At 34.6% G+C, this 18,109-nt stretch overlaps 1 protein-coding gene across 1 annotated transcript in view; it reads right to left on the bottom strand.

Moving 5' to 3' along the window:
* Positions 1 to 504: 504 nt before the first annotated feature.
* LOC106111835 (tyrosine-protein kinase Dnt-like) overlaps positions 505 to 18,109 on the bottom strand; it is a 28,749-nt gene continuing 11,144 nt past the window's right edge. The window contains exons 2-13 of the mRNA XM_013293992.1: positions 14,747 to 14,874; positions 12,513 to 12,619; positions 11,860 to 11,990; positions 8,670 to 8,856; positions 6,293 to 6,420; positions 5,379 to 5,494; positions 2,528 to 2,702; positions 1,920 to 2,082; positions 1,541 to 1,684; positions 1,221 to 1,380; positions 996 to 1,132; positions 505 to 616 (exon numbers count right to left, since the gene is read on the bottom strand). Coding sequence (XP_013149446.1) covers positions 505 to 616; positions 996 to 1,132; positions 1,221 to 1,380; positions 1,541 to 1,684; positions 1,920 to 2,082; positions 2,528 to 2,702; positions 5,379 to 5,494; positions 6,293 to 6,420; positions 8,670 to 8,856; positions 11,860 to 11,990; positions 12,513 to 12,619; positions 14,747 to 14,874 — 1,688 coding nt within the window. The remainder of the gene's footprint in view (positions 617 to 995; positions 1,133 to 1,220; positions 1,381 to 1,540; positions 1,685 to 1,919; positions 2,083 to 2,527; positions 2,703 to 5,378; positions 5,495 to 6,292; positions 6,421 to 8,669; positions 8,857 to 11,859; positions 11,991 to 12,512; positions 12,620 to 14,746; positions 14,875 to 18,109) is intronic.

Raw genomic sequence — 18,109 nt, 5'->3', positions numbered from 1 at the left:
AATTCAATAAAATTATAAATCTCCACACTTATTACATTATCACACATTAATAAATAATTTAAAAATATACAGTCTATACACCAACATGCAATTTTTTTTTTGTTTTAAAAATATTAAACTAATCATGTAGATGATTTTCATTTTAATGAATTCTTAATGACAATTTAATTTAACTAAGGATTTGTTTATAAATTATGATTTACTAATTTTAATAATCGGATTTTAAAAAATGTTCAAAGTCTACTAACGATTCTCTTGTAGTTTAAATTACCCATTTATCGTGTTATCTTCGCAGGCACTTTGGTATTAGAAGAAAATGAAGTGGAAACGGCTACAGATAAAGATAATCGAATATTCTGAAAAGTTTACTCGATTTAAGAGTTAATTTCCAATATCGCATAAGTCGAAGTTATATTTAAATTCGTTTTATTATAAGTAAAGAATCTACAAAGTTTTCTTAAAATAGAGAAGAATTTTGGAGAGGTTATTGAGGAAAGTAATTCATTATATGTAAGTGCTGAGAGCTTGTCTAAAATCGTGTAGGGCGGCGAGGAGTTGGGGCGCCGTAGGTCGACCTGAAGGTAGTGTGGTCCAACACCACGACATAAGTCCGTACCTGGTTATAATTTAGAAAATGTTAAAACAATTCCTCGTCTAACAAAGTAACGCCTACAATCATTTCATGCAGAAAAAGTTTACAACTGAAATGAACGTGGATGAAGAAAGTGCTGTTGTATTGTGACAAAGACAATATATGACAAATGAGATTTGACGGATGGAGAAATTTGAAAGGAAAGTACTATGTAGAATGTAGTTAGAAGGTAATGGTGCAAAGAACAAATGAGTTGGGTGACTACACAAAATCACTTAATATCAGGTGAAATCAAGAACAAACGCTGGTTAATTCATCGTAAAAAATGCACCTGTAATGCTCTTTCCTTGCATTTAAATAAAACACATATGGATTATATCAATTTTATAGACATCATACTCACAACTCGTCAGGACAGTTGTGTGGCTGCGAGGGCCGGTAGCCGCCGCTGAGGAAGGCGCCCACGTCCGCTGCGTCCAGCTCGGCGAGCGGCGCCGCGCCAAGCGTTGCTAGCTCCCATAGTGTTATGCCTAGTGACCACTATGAGAAAGAGAATAAAGGACGTGTAATACCGAAAGACTGCTAAAGACTTAACTCAAGAAGAAAGTATATAAATATACTCTCTTACCACATCTGAAGCTGTGGTGTACTGGTTGTGAAGCAGTGATTCAGGCGCCATCCACTTGACCGGTCTGTTCTCGTTGTCTCCGAGACAGTGATAGTCGTCTGGGAACAGGTCCCTCGATAGACCATTGTCAGTCACTTTCAGTCTCAACTTCTCGTCCAGTCTGAACAAAGTATCACAAAATTTAATGATAAAGAACACAAAATAAATTAGAAGACAGGGGTTAAAAATAATGCACGGTATCTTAAAAGGTAGAACTCTTTCGAGTTTTCTATAGTTCAGTGGAAGCCTCCTTTTTGTAACTGTTTGGAAATTCATTATACATGCAATTCCTGGCGGCGATATCAGCGTGTATGAACCGCTGCACGTGCAGGTAGGCGAGGCCGCACGCCGCCTGCGCGCCCAGTTCCACCAGCTCGCGCGTCGCCGGTGTACTCTGCTGGCCCAATCGGCATGACGTCAGGAATCTAAGAAACAACAATAATGGTCAGAAATCCACAAACCTTGGACTTATCTTACTCAATGTCCAATCGTACGTAAGTCAAAAGACAAATGGTATTGTGAAGGCAGTATGTCTACAGCATCGCAATATTCACGAAAATAGATGTTTAATTCTGTTTCGTACTTAGAAAGTCATAAGAAAAAAATACCTGTAAATAGTTAATTTACTTATTTAAAATAGAACAATAAATATTAATTCACCTCTTAAGATTAGTAGAATGTGAAACACAGCAGTAAACTAGAAGTGGTTTGCGAGCCTCTTCAGCGCACGCGGCCATCGGGGCGAGCACGTTGGCATGAACTAGACCACAGAGACGTAGACCTTCAGCCACGAACAGTGCCGCCTGCATCGTTGATGCCGCTTCTAGATAACAAGAAATATTGTTTTAAAAAATGAACATTGTTTTTCGTTAAACATATAAATATAATAACTGAAGCAGTATTTTTTCCTAAAAAAGATTTAGAAAATTTGAACCACTACCTTGGTACAATTATTATGATAATGGTTTTATTTAAATATTTTTCGTACTCAGTTTCAGTGCCGATTTAAAAATATATTTTATCTGACAAATAATTAATTAATATCCTCTTCCTCTTTACATTTCGAAATAAAAGGATCTTTTAAAGCTGGATTTTAAATTAAATTTGCAGGTAATTAAATGAACACGCCACTTAATTGCCGAAAAGCGACTGCTTTTACCAAATAAATATACGATACTTTTATTGTAACGACATACTTTTCGAGATATGCAGTAAAGAAATATTGAAATACTTTTCTATAATCAAATATTCTCCAAAAACTGACATACCTGTTACAGTCTTGACAATAACCTCTTCATAAGTGTCACCACGTTTGTAGACTCCTTTATAAACTCTGCCAAACGTCCCCTCGTGCACTAAAATCTCCAGACGAATATTGGAGCGGGGAGCCGACAGGTAGCGGAGTTGCTCCGACGGGTCTGTTATACGATCCTTTGCTGTTTGCTAATCAGAATACAAAATGCGTAAATGTTAAAACAAGAAACGTTCTTTTGTTTCAGTACATTGAAGAGCAACAGGTTAACCTGGACATGTGCAGAGGATGATCAAATGTGTTTAAATCATGGGTATAAATCAATGGTTACTAATATAGAGAAAGAGTGGGAAAAGTATGTATGGATTATGTATCAGGTTACATGAATAATTACTTGTCAAAATCGTACTTATATTATAAATGCAAAAGTTTAGATGGACGTATGTTTGTTAGAGCGTGTAGCCTAAACTGCTGATAGATCTTCATGAAATTTGGCATAGATGTTTAGGATAGTCTGGAAGAACTTAAGGCTACTTTTTTTTTTATTCCACGCGGACGGTGTCACGAGTGAAAGCTAGTTTAGTAATAAAGTATTGTGTTGTCTGAGAGATAACCATCACAAGCGTAAACAATTTTGCAAAAGCCTCTTATGAATTGAACTTGCTTTTATTTAAGTCAGGTGCGAGCATCTAATTCAATTCGGTCGTAGCGAGATGCAGAGCGATATCGTTAATCGAGTTCTGAAGCTAAATTTTGTTTCTAACTTATATTGGACGTTGAATAAGGAACACAAACTTTGCTTACGGCATAACTAGCAAAGTTATCGAAGCGTTTGCAACGCTGCAAAATACATTAAGATTTCCTTTTAAAACTGCTACTTGTTTAATATCAAAGAAATCCGATTTTCGGTATGTATTTTAAAGTTAATCTGAATTTTCGTATTTATAAAAAGTACAGTATTAGAATTGATCATATTTTCATTTTCCCATTTACTTCCTCTTAGCAAGTGAGAGAACAATTTAATGGAAATTACTATTTTATTTATGATAAAATTATAAATTTTATTATCAAATTAAAACAACAATAACATTAAAATTCACAGATGAATAACTATTCATTGAGAAATAAAGTCATTCATTTGTAGCTCGTTTACTCGTAGTCAACAAGCACCCTCGTTCACTTCATGTCTCCCCCTTAGTTACGATTCTCACACCACCTCACTAGGTTTCGTTAGCGCGTCTCCCTCACTAAATAAGACTAATTCATATTTTCTCCGCGACGCAGAGATCTTCTAAATTTATTTACTGAAGGAGAATACCAATTAAAAAGACTCGACCGTGCCAAGTATAATAAAATTAACCGTCTCGTCGAAATCTAGAAATAAAAAGGTTTACTATTACATTTCGTAAGGCTTCCAGAGGTTTGAAAAGCAAGTCTGAAGTGCTTGGATGATTGTGAAAGGAAATACCTATGACAGAAACCATAATGACATCAGTTAAATGCTTTTTGTTCCGTGTGTTAGGATATCAACGATGAATAGTTGTTAACTAAATTTTATTTGCTTTATCATAGTCGTCTTCATCATCAGTCTTTATCTGCCCACTGTTGGATATAGGACTTAATACCTTCCACAGAATGCAGTTAAACCTTTCGCCCACTACGCGTGCAATTAAAAAACAAAAGTGAGTAGCCTGTGTTGTTCAAAACTATCCTCTACATCTATGACAAATTTCATCAAGATATGTTCAGCAATTTAGGGTATGTAGGTTAAATTTTACTCTAACAAACATCAATCCATCATCGATACTATGAACCATTTTTTTTAACGACTTCCCAAAAAAAAGGTTACAATTCATCTGTATTTTTTAAATTATCTAGTTCCAAGAACGATTGACGTCACAAGGGTTCACAGTGCGCTGTTACTGCGTGTCGTAGGAGATTGCTAATTGCATTACCTCTGTATCACCTGAGGGGTGGGGAGGGAGGTGGGCACGTTGCAGGCCGCTCAAATTGGATCTCTAACGAGGTAAAGGGCTCATTTCATGCGCATTCAACCTCCGGCAAGGAAATTTAAATAAACAAATCCCCCTTTTGTAATAAATTTCCGAGATTAGTTCTTCTTAAATAGATTATTAAAAAGTTTTTTTTTTAATCTGATGTTGTATTTTGTTTTTCGTAAGTAAAAGATATTCCCCTCATAATGCATAATTATATACAAGTAAAGTTTGTAGTAACTTCATAGATCCAGCTTTAGCTAATACAGATAGTAAATTCTATACGTGTAGAACCTATGTATAGAATAGCTACGGGGATCAAGGGTAGCCACGTAATGGCAGCTAATTTGTCCGATATGGGCTATGAACGCAAGATTTAGTTGTCTGGAGCGATAGCAGGCATCTCAATAGTCTCTGAAGATTTTTATTTTAAAAGAAAACTATGTAATTCAAGTACGTTAGGTATGTTAACATGTTAATAAAACGATTCAAGTCATTTTTATAACCAAAAAGATATTACACGCTACGTTAAATCGTAGAAGGGTTATAAAATACTTAACTCGACAGTTTAAATAAACAAAGGTCACTATATAATTACATACATATTTAAAAACACATTTGTCGAACAAATATTTGACCAACATCATCATCGAGTTGCTCTTAACCCTAAGGAGAGTGGGCACATGCTGCTCTTCCATACATCTCTATCAGCTGTCATATCTGAATCCACTCCCTGCTTAAGCATATCCTTTTTCACACAATCCATCCGCATTTTCTTCTGACTAATCATAAAACTATTAGATGTTAAGTTTTTAGAATTAAACCGACTTAATTGTAAACCTCTACAATTCATACCACAGTTTCTGAACGTACCTGAGAAACGTGCGTCAGGTTCGAGGCAGCGTAGTAGGAGACACGTGACTCCGGCTTGGCGTACACGTGCTCTCCGATGTGTGTTGTAGCGTATGGCGATGGTGAACGTCGACTGCCTGAGAATAAACAAACCAATAAGTAAGCATTGACAAGAATATGTAGGCTTATGCGCGCTCAGTTTTGATTAAAATATCGCACAACTGTGAACGCACTTTGATTCCTATTCGCTTATATGGAGGAACACACTATTAATTTTCTTTTGTGCAACTAAACAGTTGAATTGGCTGCGAAACAATCGACAATCGCACTACATTTGTGCTAAAATTTAGTAAAATAACGAACTCCGAGTACTGGTAGGGCCATCTTGTGGACCATCAATTTTATACATTACGTATTTTTATGACATATACAAATTTGATGTACGTTTAGGTACCAATTGTCGGATTAATCACATGTAACCTTATAAGTACATGCTTTACAAGATTATTTAATATTTGTTATTTAAATGTCTATAGTATTTACTACGTTAGCAACTCTCAAGCTTAACTCTTGACGAATCAGAAGAGCTCTCATGCTTTTGAAAAAGACGGGGTAGACAGATAGTTATCACTATTCAAGTAACATTGTCTTTATACCTAGACTTTACTAGGGGAGTCTATTGTAACTTTATACCTATGCACTTTAACTTAGGGATCAAGTGTCAGGCTTTAAGTTTCAACTTCGATAGCTACGGTTAGATTTATAAAGATATTTATTTTACACGTCCCTTGCATAGTTTATATCAAACAGAGATGTTAATTTGTTACGAAAGGTGTCTCTTAGTGTATTATTATTTATTTAAGAATCCTACTCTAAGGGACACCTTTAATAACTAGTTAGCAACTCTGAGTACAATTGGACTAGTATTGGCTTACCGAATGGAAATTTATGCAAGCTGGCTATAGTGGCATAAGAACCAGTAGAGCTAGGCGGTCGTCCCAGCGTGTCCAGTCTTAATAGAACATTCTGGTGGCTTCCGTACGCTGCAGTCGTATATGACGTGCTAGAACAAATGTTATCAAAATTAAAAAGTAGATTCATAGAAATAAAATAGACTCCGAGTGTAGATTGTTAAAACGTACGTGTGTAAGTACGATTTGTAGCTGGAAATCTATTTCTAATGAAAAAAAATATGTATACGGCAATTTCCATACTGGATTAATAGTTTAGATGACAATGTACCGATATCGTTTACTTAAAACAATAATTTAAAACAAAAAACTTTACATTAAGGTCATTACAAATGTATCAAAAGCATCAATATTTTATTGTAAAACACCAGAAGCGGCGGACAATTAAACCGCGCCGGGTTATTTATTATCTATCGATAAACCCTCCCCTGCGGTCATCCATCAACCACGCCAGAGACAAGGGTAGCTTCCAATATACTTTGTAACATGCAAGTGACATACTTTGCCCACTTCCATTCTTCAATATAATAAACTTTATAACGCAATTTGTAGTCGAATTACGATGATAATATTTACTTATCTATACTATTAGAATAAAGCGTAAACACACACTTCTTTGTTGCCTAAGATGTCAGCAATTACGGCATATTTCTGAATAATTCTTTTTTTTTTAATAAAAAGCCGTACACTTACGTCATGCTTTATATTTTCACGCCATTAAACTTAGGGGGTAAATATTTTGGATAAAAATCCCAATGTGGGAAAGAGACAATAAGTTGCTGCCAACATCAAGAAAGTAAGATTGCCAAGGTTTGACATGTCATGTCATTTTGACATTTGCTATTGATAATTTGACAAATGTGAACAATAAAGTAAAAATTTTCATAATTTCATGGGGATAAAGCCTTACGGGAACAGCTAGTCTTTTATACAAACTATCTTAAGAAGAACGAGAAGCGATTTAGCAAATACTAGCTGTTGCTCACGACTTCGTCCGCGTGAAATTAGGAAATAGTAATTGCACATGTTGCTCACTGATAACGTAGCTTTTTAATTGTGAAAGAATTATTAAAATCAGCCAAGTAGTTTTTGAGTTATTCCAACATACAAAAATACAAATCTTTCCTCTTTAGAATAGTAGTATAGATAAAGACTATGTGACTATTCCTAGATTCCTAGACTATTCCTATGGAACTATAGTACTGCCCTTTTTTGAAATATTTCCTGTAGAAAAGATAGAATTGGATATCGTATGTCGTTCAAATTATATTCAACATAAATAAAACTCACTGAAACCTACATAAACTTTTTGAGGAGAAATATTCACTATTCGAGTAGTCGTAGTAGTCATTTTATAGCAAACATAACTCATGGTTAATGTTATTTGAGCATGATCAAAATATAAAAGTAGTAAAACCCAAAGTTTCACTTTGAATAATAATAAGTTATATGAAAGAATTTAAAAATACGTCTACGATATTGTGATATCTATACTAATATTATAAAGAAAAAATACTCAAAATCTACTGCATCGATTTCAAAATTTTTTTCACCATTAGAAAGCTACTTTATCGCTGAAAACTTGGCTATATTTTTAAATTTCACGTGGACGAAGTCACGAGCAACAGCTAGTTATTCATAAAATTATCACATGATTCAATGTGGAGGGGTACATCGGTTGAGGCAGACCTGGAAATAGATGGATGGATTGCGTAAAAGGTGACATGATCAAGAAGAGAGTGATGACTGAGATGACGGATGATAGAATGCTTTGAAGGACGAAAACCCGGTGCGCCGACCCTACGGGAGTAGGATAAGGCAGGGGAGATGATGATGATCACATGATTCAATGATTACTTTCAACAAGGCACGTTGTATCACTTACAGAAGTTAGATTACACCTCGAATGTTGAAACTTTTTGGACAATTTTATCGTCGACAGCTCTATTTCAGCTTTCAAAGTGCAATTACTGTAATTTTTCTTTCCTCCTCCTAAATCCTTCCCTGTTCAATTATTCATAATTACTTTAGAAACGTAATGCTTTTCATTAAAGCTTAATGTATAACTCCTATTATATTTTACTAGCTTTCACCCGTGACTCCGTACGGGTGGAATTAAAAAAAATAAAAGCGAATAACCTATGTGTTCTTCTAGACTATCATATACGTCTATGCCAAATTACGTCGAGATCCGTTTAGCTGTTTAGGTTACAAACTCAAACAAACATCCATCCATCCATCTAAAGTTTCGCATTTAAAATATCAGTAAGATGAGGTAAAATATAACATAACGTCCCATAGCTATATAAGAAAATTTCATTAACTGTTTTTTAGTACTTACTGTATGGAGTCATGGTGCCTCGCCTTGTTACCGCGGCGGTAGAGCGTCCCAGCGGCCGCCGCGCCCGCAAGCAGCGCCAAAGCCGCGGCCGCGCACCCGCCCGCCGCGAACAGCACGCCGCCTGAACTACGTGTCGCGTCTCCAGCTAGGCGAGCCGTTTCGTTGTGCGTTACGACGGTTGATAATCCTGTTGTTATGTTTTTTAGCTCTTTTTAAAATAAATTAATTAATCATTACTAAATCGAATGCAGAATACACTTTTCGCATGAAAGTTCCTCGATGTTCATTTCAATATGAAGTGTTAACAATTCATAGTTTCAGGTTGAATGCTTGAGAAGTAATAATAAATAGTTTTAGACACACCTCTAGTTCATAATTATTACACTTTTTCTCTTTGCATTATAATTAACATGACACATAATTGTATTTTTACCAAAGAGAGTACAGAGTTTATTATTACCAAAAGTATACCTAAATTTTACTAAATATCTTAAAGTTCAGTAACTCTGGCGCATGGTAATCCCTTCATGCGTATTAAATAAGTTTACAGGTAGCTCTTTAAGAAACCTCAAATCCCTCCCCTTGCTATAATTCTGCGACAGGCGTAATAAGAATGAATGAACACAAAACGATCCAGTTTGAAAAATTCATCACGTCTCCTACCGGGCGTAATAACAATGCAGCTTTTAAAGTATTTGTCGAAAGCCTCCCCACACGTAATGATATTAGATGAAACCCACTAAATGAAATATTAGGGATAATAGAAAAAACTTTCTGCGAATGCGGAGGGAACGAGATTGTATAATAGCAAACCCAGGTACGCACTCAGGATTCAACGTTTTATTAAATACCACCCCTCTATCGCTTTAAAGTGTCTTGATGCGGAAACCATTACGAGTTGCTACGAGACGACAGATTGGTCAAACAAAAATTTTATTGTACCCAGTATACCTTGATTGCGTCTTTTGTGATAATTTTATTCGTAATGTAATTAGTTTTAATTATTCTATTTAATTACTTATTAAAAGTGTAAAATTACTGTTTGTATTTAATCAACGGAATTCCAATTAAATTTCAAAATAAAAAAAATGAGACAGTAAAAGAGATAATGCCTCGACTAATAAATGTGTACTGTATTTGGGCATAATACATCATATTACGTGTTAAGATCAGGTTTATTCAACATTTTGTACTGACCTGATCTATTTCGATTTAAGTTAAATAAACTTTAGACATATCTTAATAATTAAAAATGTTTTCATTATTCCTGAACACTTCAAACCTTCATAAGTTTCAAGTGAATAAGTTTTGAAATATAATTTAGTCTTCTATTGCTAAAGTAATTAACTTTGATGTCGAGAAATAAATTCGTTTGAATGAATACAACTTTTAATTAATGTTTGCGAGTTTTGTAAGAAATATTATTTCATACAAAGTTATATTGTAATACAGTAAATACGTAGGAGTATATGAAAACCCTAGGGAGATAAATATAATAAAGAATGGATTTACTTATAATGTAGAAAATTATATATTTTATATCACATTATTACAAATCTATTATGTGTAAATATCTTCAGTTACATAAGTAACTAAATCAAACTGTTTTCTGTAAGTTCTACGAATGTAAACAGTAAAATATAAAGGCGTTATACATCTTTGTATATTTCAGATCAAAGTTACGGAAGATTTGAGTTACAATTCGATACAAAATCTTGATAAGTCCCACAATAAACCTGACGCTTACAAAAGGGAGCGCCAAATTTCCAAGTCAAATAAAAGTACAATAGAACAATCGATACTTCCTTGTAAACACATTAAACAGGGGACCGTGTACTCCGCGGCCGCCCCTCCTAATGCGTCTTCATCCCTCGCAAAATATCCTGTTGCGTCTACGGAAACGTCTACATGCTAATAAAGAATGCGAGGGAGTGATTTGTGGAGTGAATAAAATTGCGAGTATACTTTCAGTTCTGAAATTTAGCTTCATTTTAAAGGAACAAAAGATCATTCCGGTAGAGATTGAAGATTGCTCTTTTGAAGTGCACTGTAGTGTATTGTTTTGCATTTCACTCGAACCTCAATCGATAGATTCGATATATTAAAATCTTACGTACATCAATATTTAAAAATAAAACGCCTATTATTTCCTAGAATTCAATTACCTCCTAGAATCATCAATTTATTTGATTTTGAGTTACAAAATTGCAATAAAACTCAACTTTAAAAGACTGAAATCTTTTCTTTCTTGTACTATCATGTCTATGGCTGATTATTGTTATTGATTTTTGGAAAAGACCTCCTCCTTTTTGGAAATGGTTAAATGTCATTATAGAAATAACTATTTAAAAAGAACGACATAAAGTTTGTAACCATGTTAGTTCTCCTCTCATCACGAAGTATAAAAGAAAAAGTAACAAATGTTTGTTCTGAAAATAACATAGACATTACTAAAGCAATCTCTATTCAAATACAACCTCACGAATAATAAAACAATGTCGATTGCGGTATCAGATAATTCCATCCAGATATGACACGATTTGCCTGTCGTAAGCTTTTCAGAATGAGCGTTTCAGTGATAGAAACACCCTCATTCAGGCGACGTTAGTCAGCGGGCTTGGGAAATTTATTGTTATTATTATTGCCAGACAAAGTGTTTGCCGGAGAAGTTAGTCTTTTTATTGCTTTATGCCATTTTAGTATACCTATTGGAAAGTGATTTATCGAGGGGTCGGGATGGAACTTGGCCAGGTTTCAGGCTTATTTAAATATGAAATGCCTTTGGGATAAAGTTCTAAGTTCTATGTGTGAGTAATATTAAGTAAAGAACTCGTTCCACCTGAAAGAGAAGCAAGTTTTCAAACCACGTATTAAAGTAGTATAAAAGAAAAATATATCATAACAGATATTTCCTACTCTTGCTTTTACTGTTAAGCAAAGTTGTACAAATGCTTATTGTAGCAAGTTGCGATAAATTGTGGAAAAACTTAAGAAAGGCACAAAGATTAAGTATTAAAGAAGTTGTGAGCTTTTGAATATTATTTTCACAAAGACTTATTTATACAAAATTAAACATGAACGGAAGAAAATTTCCTTGAAAGAAATTACGCAATATTTTCTTATGATTATTTTTTTCGTAGTTGTGTTTATTAATATGTTGTTTAGTAGTGTATTATTTAATAATTCTAACCTTTTAAGCAGATTTTATTTCTTTTAAAGAGCAATTTAACGTCTTTATGAGCACGGTCGGGCGCGGAGATGTTAAGTTGCATTGTCACCAGTATTTCTGCACTTCTAGTTCCCGTACACGGCAGGCGTACTCTGAAATGTAAGAACTGTATAAGAAAATGTTTTGAGCTTCCTTGAGTAAGATTTTTTTTATAATATAAGGTAGCAAACGAGTAGATGCGTTGCCTGCCCTTAATTGGTGGAAGAGGAGACGCACATAAAGAGGACATTTCCCCTTCCTATCAGTCTCCTCCACTGCCAAATCCACTTTTCCTTTCCATCCTTTCCTCTTAAGAAAAGGGAAGAAAGGGGAAGAGACTGAAATTAGGCCTACGGTACCACACTCATTAGACGAAACGCGGAATTGCTTCCACTTCACGCTTGTTTTTTGTGTGGTCGTGGTATTACACCGGGCGAGTCGGCCCATTCGTGCGAAGACGTTAAAGCGGGCTATACCATTGTCAAGATACGATAGAGATAACGTTTTCATTGATAAAGACATTGCAATTAACTAAAACCTATTAAATCTGTCTACACAGTATAAAGAGACTGTGAAGGATGTACCTATTCACTATAAATAATAGTACATTGCGTAAGAAAACTGTTTAGACCTACCTAAACGTCTGTAGCGTAGTAGGCACATATCCTCGCTCGGATATATTGACCTGCGGCGGCAGCATGGCGCCGCGGCTCTCGTAGTCTATACCCATCACGTACGGCAACTGTGCGGAATAATAAACAACGCTTACACGATCCTGCAGTGCGTGAATATACCACACGTCATTTAATACCGACTGTACAGCAATACGTTTTAATGGTACAGGCGTGCACAAAATTGTATTCGTGACGATTGAGATGTATGCAGCCCTTTATCATAATCACACTTTAAAGTTTGTGAGCTTGTGTCGTAAATCAAACGTCAACTTAATTGTCTTTTTCAGACCATTTAGATAAAAATTATAGCGTGCTATCCTAAACAAGTATCTATAATCTAATCTAATTAATATTAAAAATGCGAAAACCTTGATGGATGGATATTTGTTATATAAACTGCTGAACGGGTCTCGGTGAAATTTGGCATGGAATAAAGGATAGTTAGGAAAAACATATAGGCGACTTGCTTTTGTTTTTATTTTAATCCCACGCGGGCAAAAGCTAGTATAATTATATAATTTTACATTATTAATCACTTAATAAAAATTTGTTTTATAACAATTTTTGGATACAAAGAGCTAATGACCGACCACTGTTGGAATTTGCATAATTTTAGTCCCTATTTTGCATAACAAGGGACTAAAGAGATTCATATCTTGTCGTTGCTCCAGAAATTAAAAACAAATGAATCTTGCATAAGTCTTTAAACGTTAAAAGTAATAAAAAGATGAATGTCGTACGATCATAAAATATTTATAATCATAATAAATGTAAATCTTAACAGCACAAAGTCGCTACAGCACCACAAAAGCTATGATTAATAAGCTATTAGATTGACAAACAGCTTAACGCCGCTGCCAAAACAATAGAACAAGGGAACCGACTTCATTAGCAGCATGACGGGCGGACTTTAAAAATTGCCACAGCTTTTGTTGGAAACATTCAAGCAGCGCACATGTTAAATGAGTTTCGGAACTCGAGTTCACGAAACTTAATTACCTCTATGAATAAGGCACCTGGATTACCATTCGTTCAATGTTAAAACAGATTTACAAAAAATTGACGTTTTATTGCGTGATTGGCTTTCACCCGCGCCTCCGTGCGCGTGGAATTAAAAAAAATACAAAAGTAAACAGCCTATGTCTTCTTCCACACTATTCTTTACATCTACATCAAATTTCATTGATATCCTTTCAGCAGTTTAGACAACAAACTGTAACAAACATCCATCCATTAAAACTTTCGCATGTAACATTATGTAATCATAGAAAGTGTTACCATATAAAATCCAGCTCTTTACACATACATACACAAATAAATTAAACCGAATAGTTTAAGTTTCATATCTACTTGCCAAAATGTACAAATAGTTTCCGTGCACACCATAGACTTTCAATCGGCTGAGAGTATAATCGGACACTTTTTACAGTCACATAATACCGATTTTGGTTAAGTTGGTTTGAACGGGTCGTGCTTAAACTATCCCATAAAGTGTGTAGTGTGCGAAATTGTTACGACTGTTACATTGTTAGGACTAAATTAAAATAAGTCGTGAATAACTAATAATTACAATAGAGTGCTTCGCTTCAAAAATGAAGACTTTATCCCCGGCTCTTTTGTCTGGCGAAATTAAATCGCTTCGAAGCCAAATTGGAAAGTACGAGGACGACAACAGATACAATTACCGCCTCAGTAATTGAACTGCTGTTTGTCGAATAAAAACAAATTTGACAACACAGCTCGCGCGTTAGTTTTGTTACGGTCCGTACGATTTAAAAACATCGTGATTTTGTGATACTATCCAGTAACGAAATAAAGTTTTAGTTAAATGCGTTACGTGTGTTAAATATTTAGACCTTTTTCGTTTTATACAACATGTGAAATAATGATTGCTTTGTAAATTACAATTTTTGTGTCTATGGACAACGAATTAAAAAATGCAGGTAGGTATAAATAAGCTTAGTTAATCGCAGTTTTCGTAAAAGTTCTTAGCCATTTCTAAATGTGTTTTATTATTATTTTATATTTAACCCAAAACATCTAAGAATCCTTTAGAAGAAATACTCTTATATAGATTAATTATTACACTAATAGTGTAGATTTTTACACTGGATATGGGAGGCCATTTAACAAATAACTGCGGTAGCTTTTCTATCCGAATGAAAACATAAAACAGTAAACAATAGTATACTAACCGGTTTCCGTCCCAGCGCCTGCCACATGAACTCCAAGTCAGTCATGTGCGCTGGCACGGGCACTATGAAGCTAGTAGCGTACGTGTTCACCACGCCCTCCCGAACATAGTACAACTCCGCGTCTAGACCTGCAACAAGCAAATAAATGTTACACAATAAAATAATGCCGTGTCTAAATTTTATCTAGGGTCTTTTTTGTAGATAGTTTATTCAATAGTTGTAATCGACAAAAGTTTGATATGAAGTATTTTATCAAGTGTTTTGTTAATTTACTAAGCGATTTTTTAAATAGCGGTTGTCTGTTGTTATAATGTGTGTAAACACAAAACAATCTACAACCGAGCACTTTTTAACTAAAAATGTGTTGTGCAAAAAAGGGGTAAAGTTTTCCATTTTATAGGTTTGTTTCAAATGAACTTTACGTTTTTTGAGTATTTTCCCCATCAATATTTCAAGTGCATTTGAAAGAAAAATCTTATTATTCTAATTCGAATTGCAGTTGGGAGCTTGCACAATGCCCTTATGGATGGGTACACCCCAGATGTTAGTTCTGTTCCCATGGGGCGGGGCCGCGACGTCAAATTATCCAAGTAACTCTATTTGCTTAGCCAAAAAAGGAGTGTTTTTACATGTACTACGACCTACGGTATTGATACTTTTATCTTTTCAATCGTTTGTTAAACAAAAGCGTGCTGATTATATCGGAACTCCATTCTTTGTATAGAAATAAGGAATCGTATAGGTAATTAAATTGATATTTTTTTTAAACAAGATAACTGCAAATAAATTGCGGATCAAAAGCTTTGTTGTTTGCTATAAGCAATCGAAATACAACCATTGTATAAACGTATAAAAATAATTTATAATCCCTTTAACACCGAAACAAACGGCTAACGTTTGATTGCCAAAAAATAAAATCGAAACGAATGAAAATTCATCAAACAAATCCTGTTTTAATACGCAAGCACTTGTCGAAATATTAACTCTCGGGATCCGTTTCGAAATTACTAAAAGCCTATCGGGCTGTGATAAAAAAAAGTTAAAATTAAAATGGCGGATCATCCAATCAGCGTTCATTTGGAGGCGGCAAAGCGAACGCGACAGTGAAACGGACTGAATATGAAGTGGCACTTTGCACAATTGATGAATCACTACCCCTACTTTGTACGAGCTGTATGTAGCCACCCCTACACTTCAGACACCCTATAGAAATCGCCCCGGAGCTACTTTGTACGTAATGCCTCGCGATATTTTATCTTCTCAAGTTCATGTACACTTGCTTTTAGCAAGACGCTCTGTTTTTTTTTTTCAACATACTTGTCCCATGATATTCTTTCTTGTTTATATGTACGTCGGAGTGACGAGCGGCTTGCAGAACTTTATTCTAAAGGTGTGAGTGTGCGTGTTGGAGATAATGAAATAACAATCACGTAATACCAAAAAGACAGCCCTTCAATCTTTAATGAAAACTACAGAACACAATATGACGGATTAAGAATATTTAAAGAGATTAACCAATTGACTTTATACGTGCATACATCTAAAGCGCATTATTTTACCATTTTATCACAACTGTCATTTGTTATTTGATCACCGCAATGACATCTGTCAACCCATTCAGGGTTGTCCGCCTAAAAAACTCAAACTACGACACCGATTCAAAACAATTTCTAAAATTGCCAGCATTCAAAATAAAAAATTAACAATGATTTAGCGCGATATATATTTTTAAAACTTAGTTCATATAGTGAAATAAATACTTATTTCAATAACGTCAAATAAATGAATCTTTAGTTAACAACCGTGATACCAAGACTAACATCTTTTTATTTATTTATTTATTTAAATTATTTTTTTATTTAAATTTATTTATTTTTTTTTCTTTTAACTTTTATCACAAATACAGAGAGATTAATAAGAGACACAAGATTGGATTTTCTCTTCACTTGTTTCAACCATGCTTTGGGCTATTTCTTTGCATTAATCGCACAAAGAAGTTAATATGAACCCGTCTCGTTAGGGCACTAACCAACAATGGCGACATAGCCTTTGTATAGCGGAGGGTGTCAAAGTTTCATGAAGTGATAGTGAAGGTACACAGCTTTGATAACTGGAAGCTTTCACTGAAATATTTATAGGAGCGCTAGGTTATATTACCTACATTTTTTTGTAAAAAATTATATGTTCCCGTTTTTTAAGTCTGAATCTTTATGTTCATATGTTTAGATATTTAAAATATAACAATATTAAGTTGACGGGAAAATAATAATTCAATAATAATTGCTAAATATTATATTTTTAAATACAAAGTTACAAATACGGGTTTGCGTATTTTACGAATAATTCCAATGAATATGCAAAAGGTAGTAAATTAACAAGCCAAATAGAACCCATAAGACTTTCACATCCGGTCGTCGCAAGGGAAATTCTCAAGATAAAACTTTGCGCGTCGGCTAGTTTATATTCCGAGGTGGTTCCATGAGCATTTATTAAAATGGTGATAGCAGCGTATTTATTGTCTCGTTAACCGCGAACACGCGAGCGACATTATTCAAGTGATTTGGTACTTGGAAACAAAACCACTGAAAAATTTGTTGAGATTATTCTCAATGTAAACGACCTTAAAGAGCGTATTGTCGTTTTTTTAAAATGTCTTAAAGATAACTGTTGGTTGGTCATATTCGTCATATTTTCTACAAATAAATATGAGCTAATAATTGACAAAGTATGCTTTTGTCTATAATGCTTTGCTCTGCAAACTTTAAACCCTTATGTTAACTCTTGATCGGATACAGTTATGCAATGAAAAAAGACCTAGTTCACCGTTTTTTAATTTGTTCACAATTCCGAAAATTAAATTATAGTCAAAGTCTGTCTTTTGAAGACACTAATTTATAAACAACACGGAACAAATGCAAATTCCACAAATAAATTACGGTAGCGTATTTGTTTTTTAAAAATATTTGCTTAAAAACAAACCGTTCGAGTTGTGTGTATTTAGAAATACTAAGAAGGGAAAATGTTATACCCAGCCGCTGAAATTTATGCCGCCTCCTCGAAGTTCTGTTATCGCCGCAATAAATTTGAATTTGTTTGCGGCCTCGTTTTCACGCGAGAGAGAATACTTATTCTGGTAACTTCATGGTTTCGCCTTTAATTGAGAGTTACTACGAACATCAATTTTATCGCCTTAACTTTGTCTATTTTATTAATTGAACAAGAAACGAAAATCTGCTCAAGAAAATGTATTATTTACATTAAGTTTAGCAACATCTACTCTCTACACAAAAGGAAACGCCCGGTGGAAACACAGATGTGGTTGAGGACTCCCATGGACATCCGCAACACCAAAGGAACTACAGA

This window comes from Papilio polytes, unplaced genomic scaffold (genome assembly GCF_000836215.1).
Source record: "Papilio polytes unplaced genomic scaffold, Ppol_1.0 DF824146.1, whole genome shotgun sequence".
Classification (NCBI taxonomy): Eukaryota; Metazoa; Arthropoda; class Insecta; order Lepidoptera; family Papilionidae; genus Papilio; species Papilio polytes.
The sequence above is the reverse complement of the archived record's forward strand: the minus strand, read 5'-3'. Positions and strand labels throughout refer to the sequence as shown.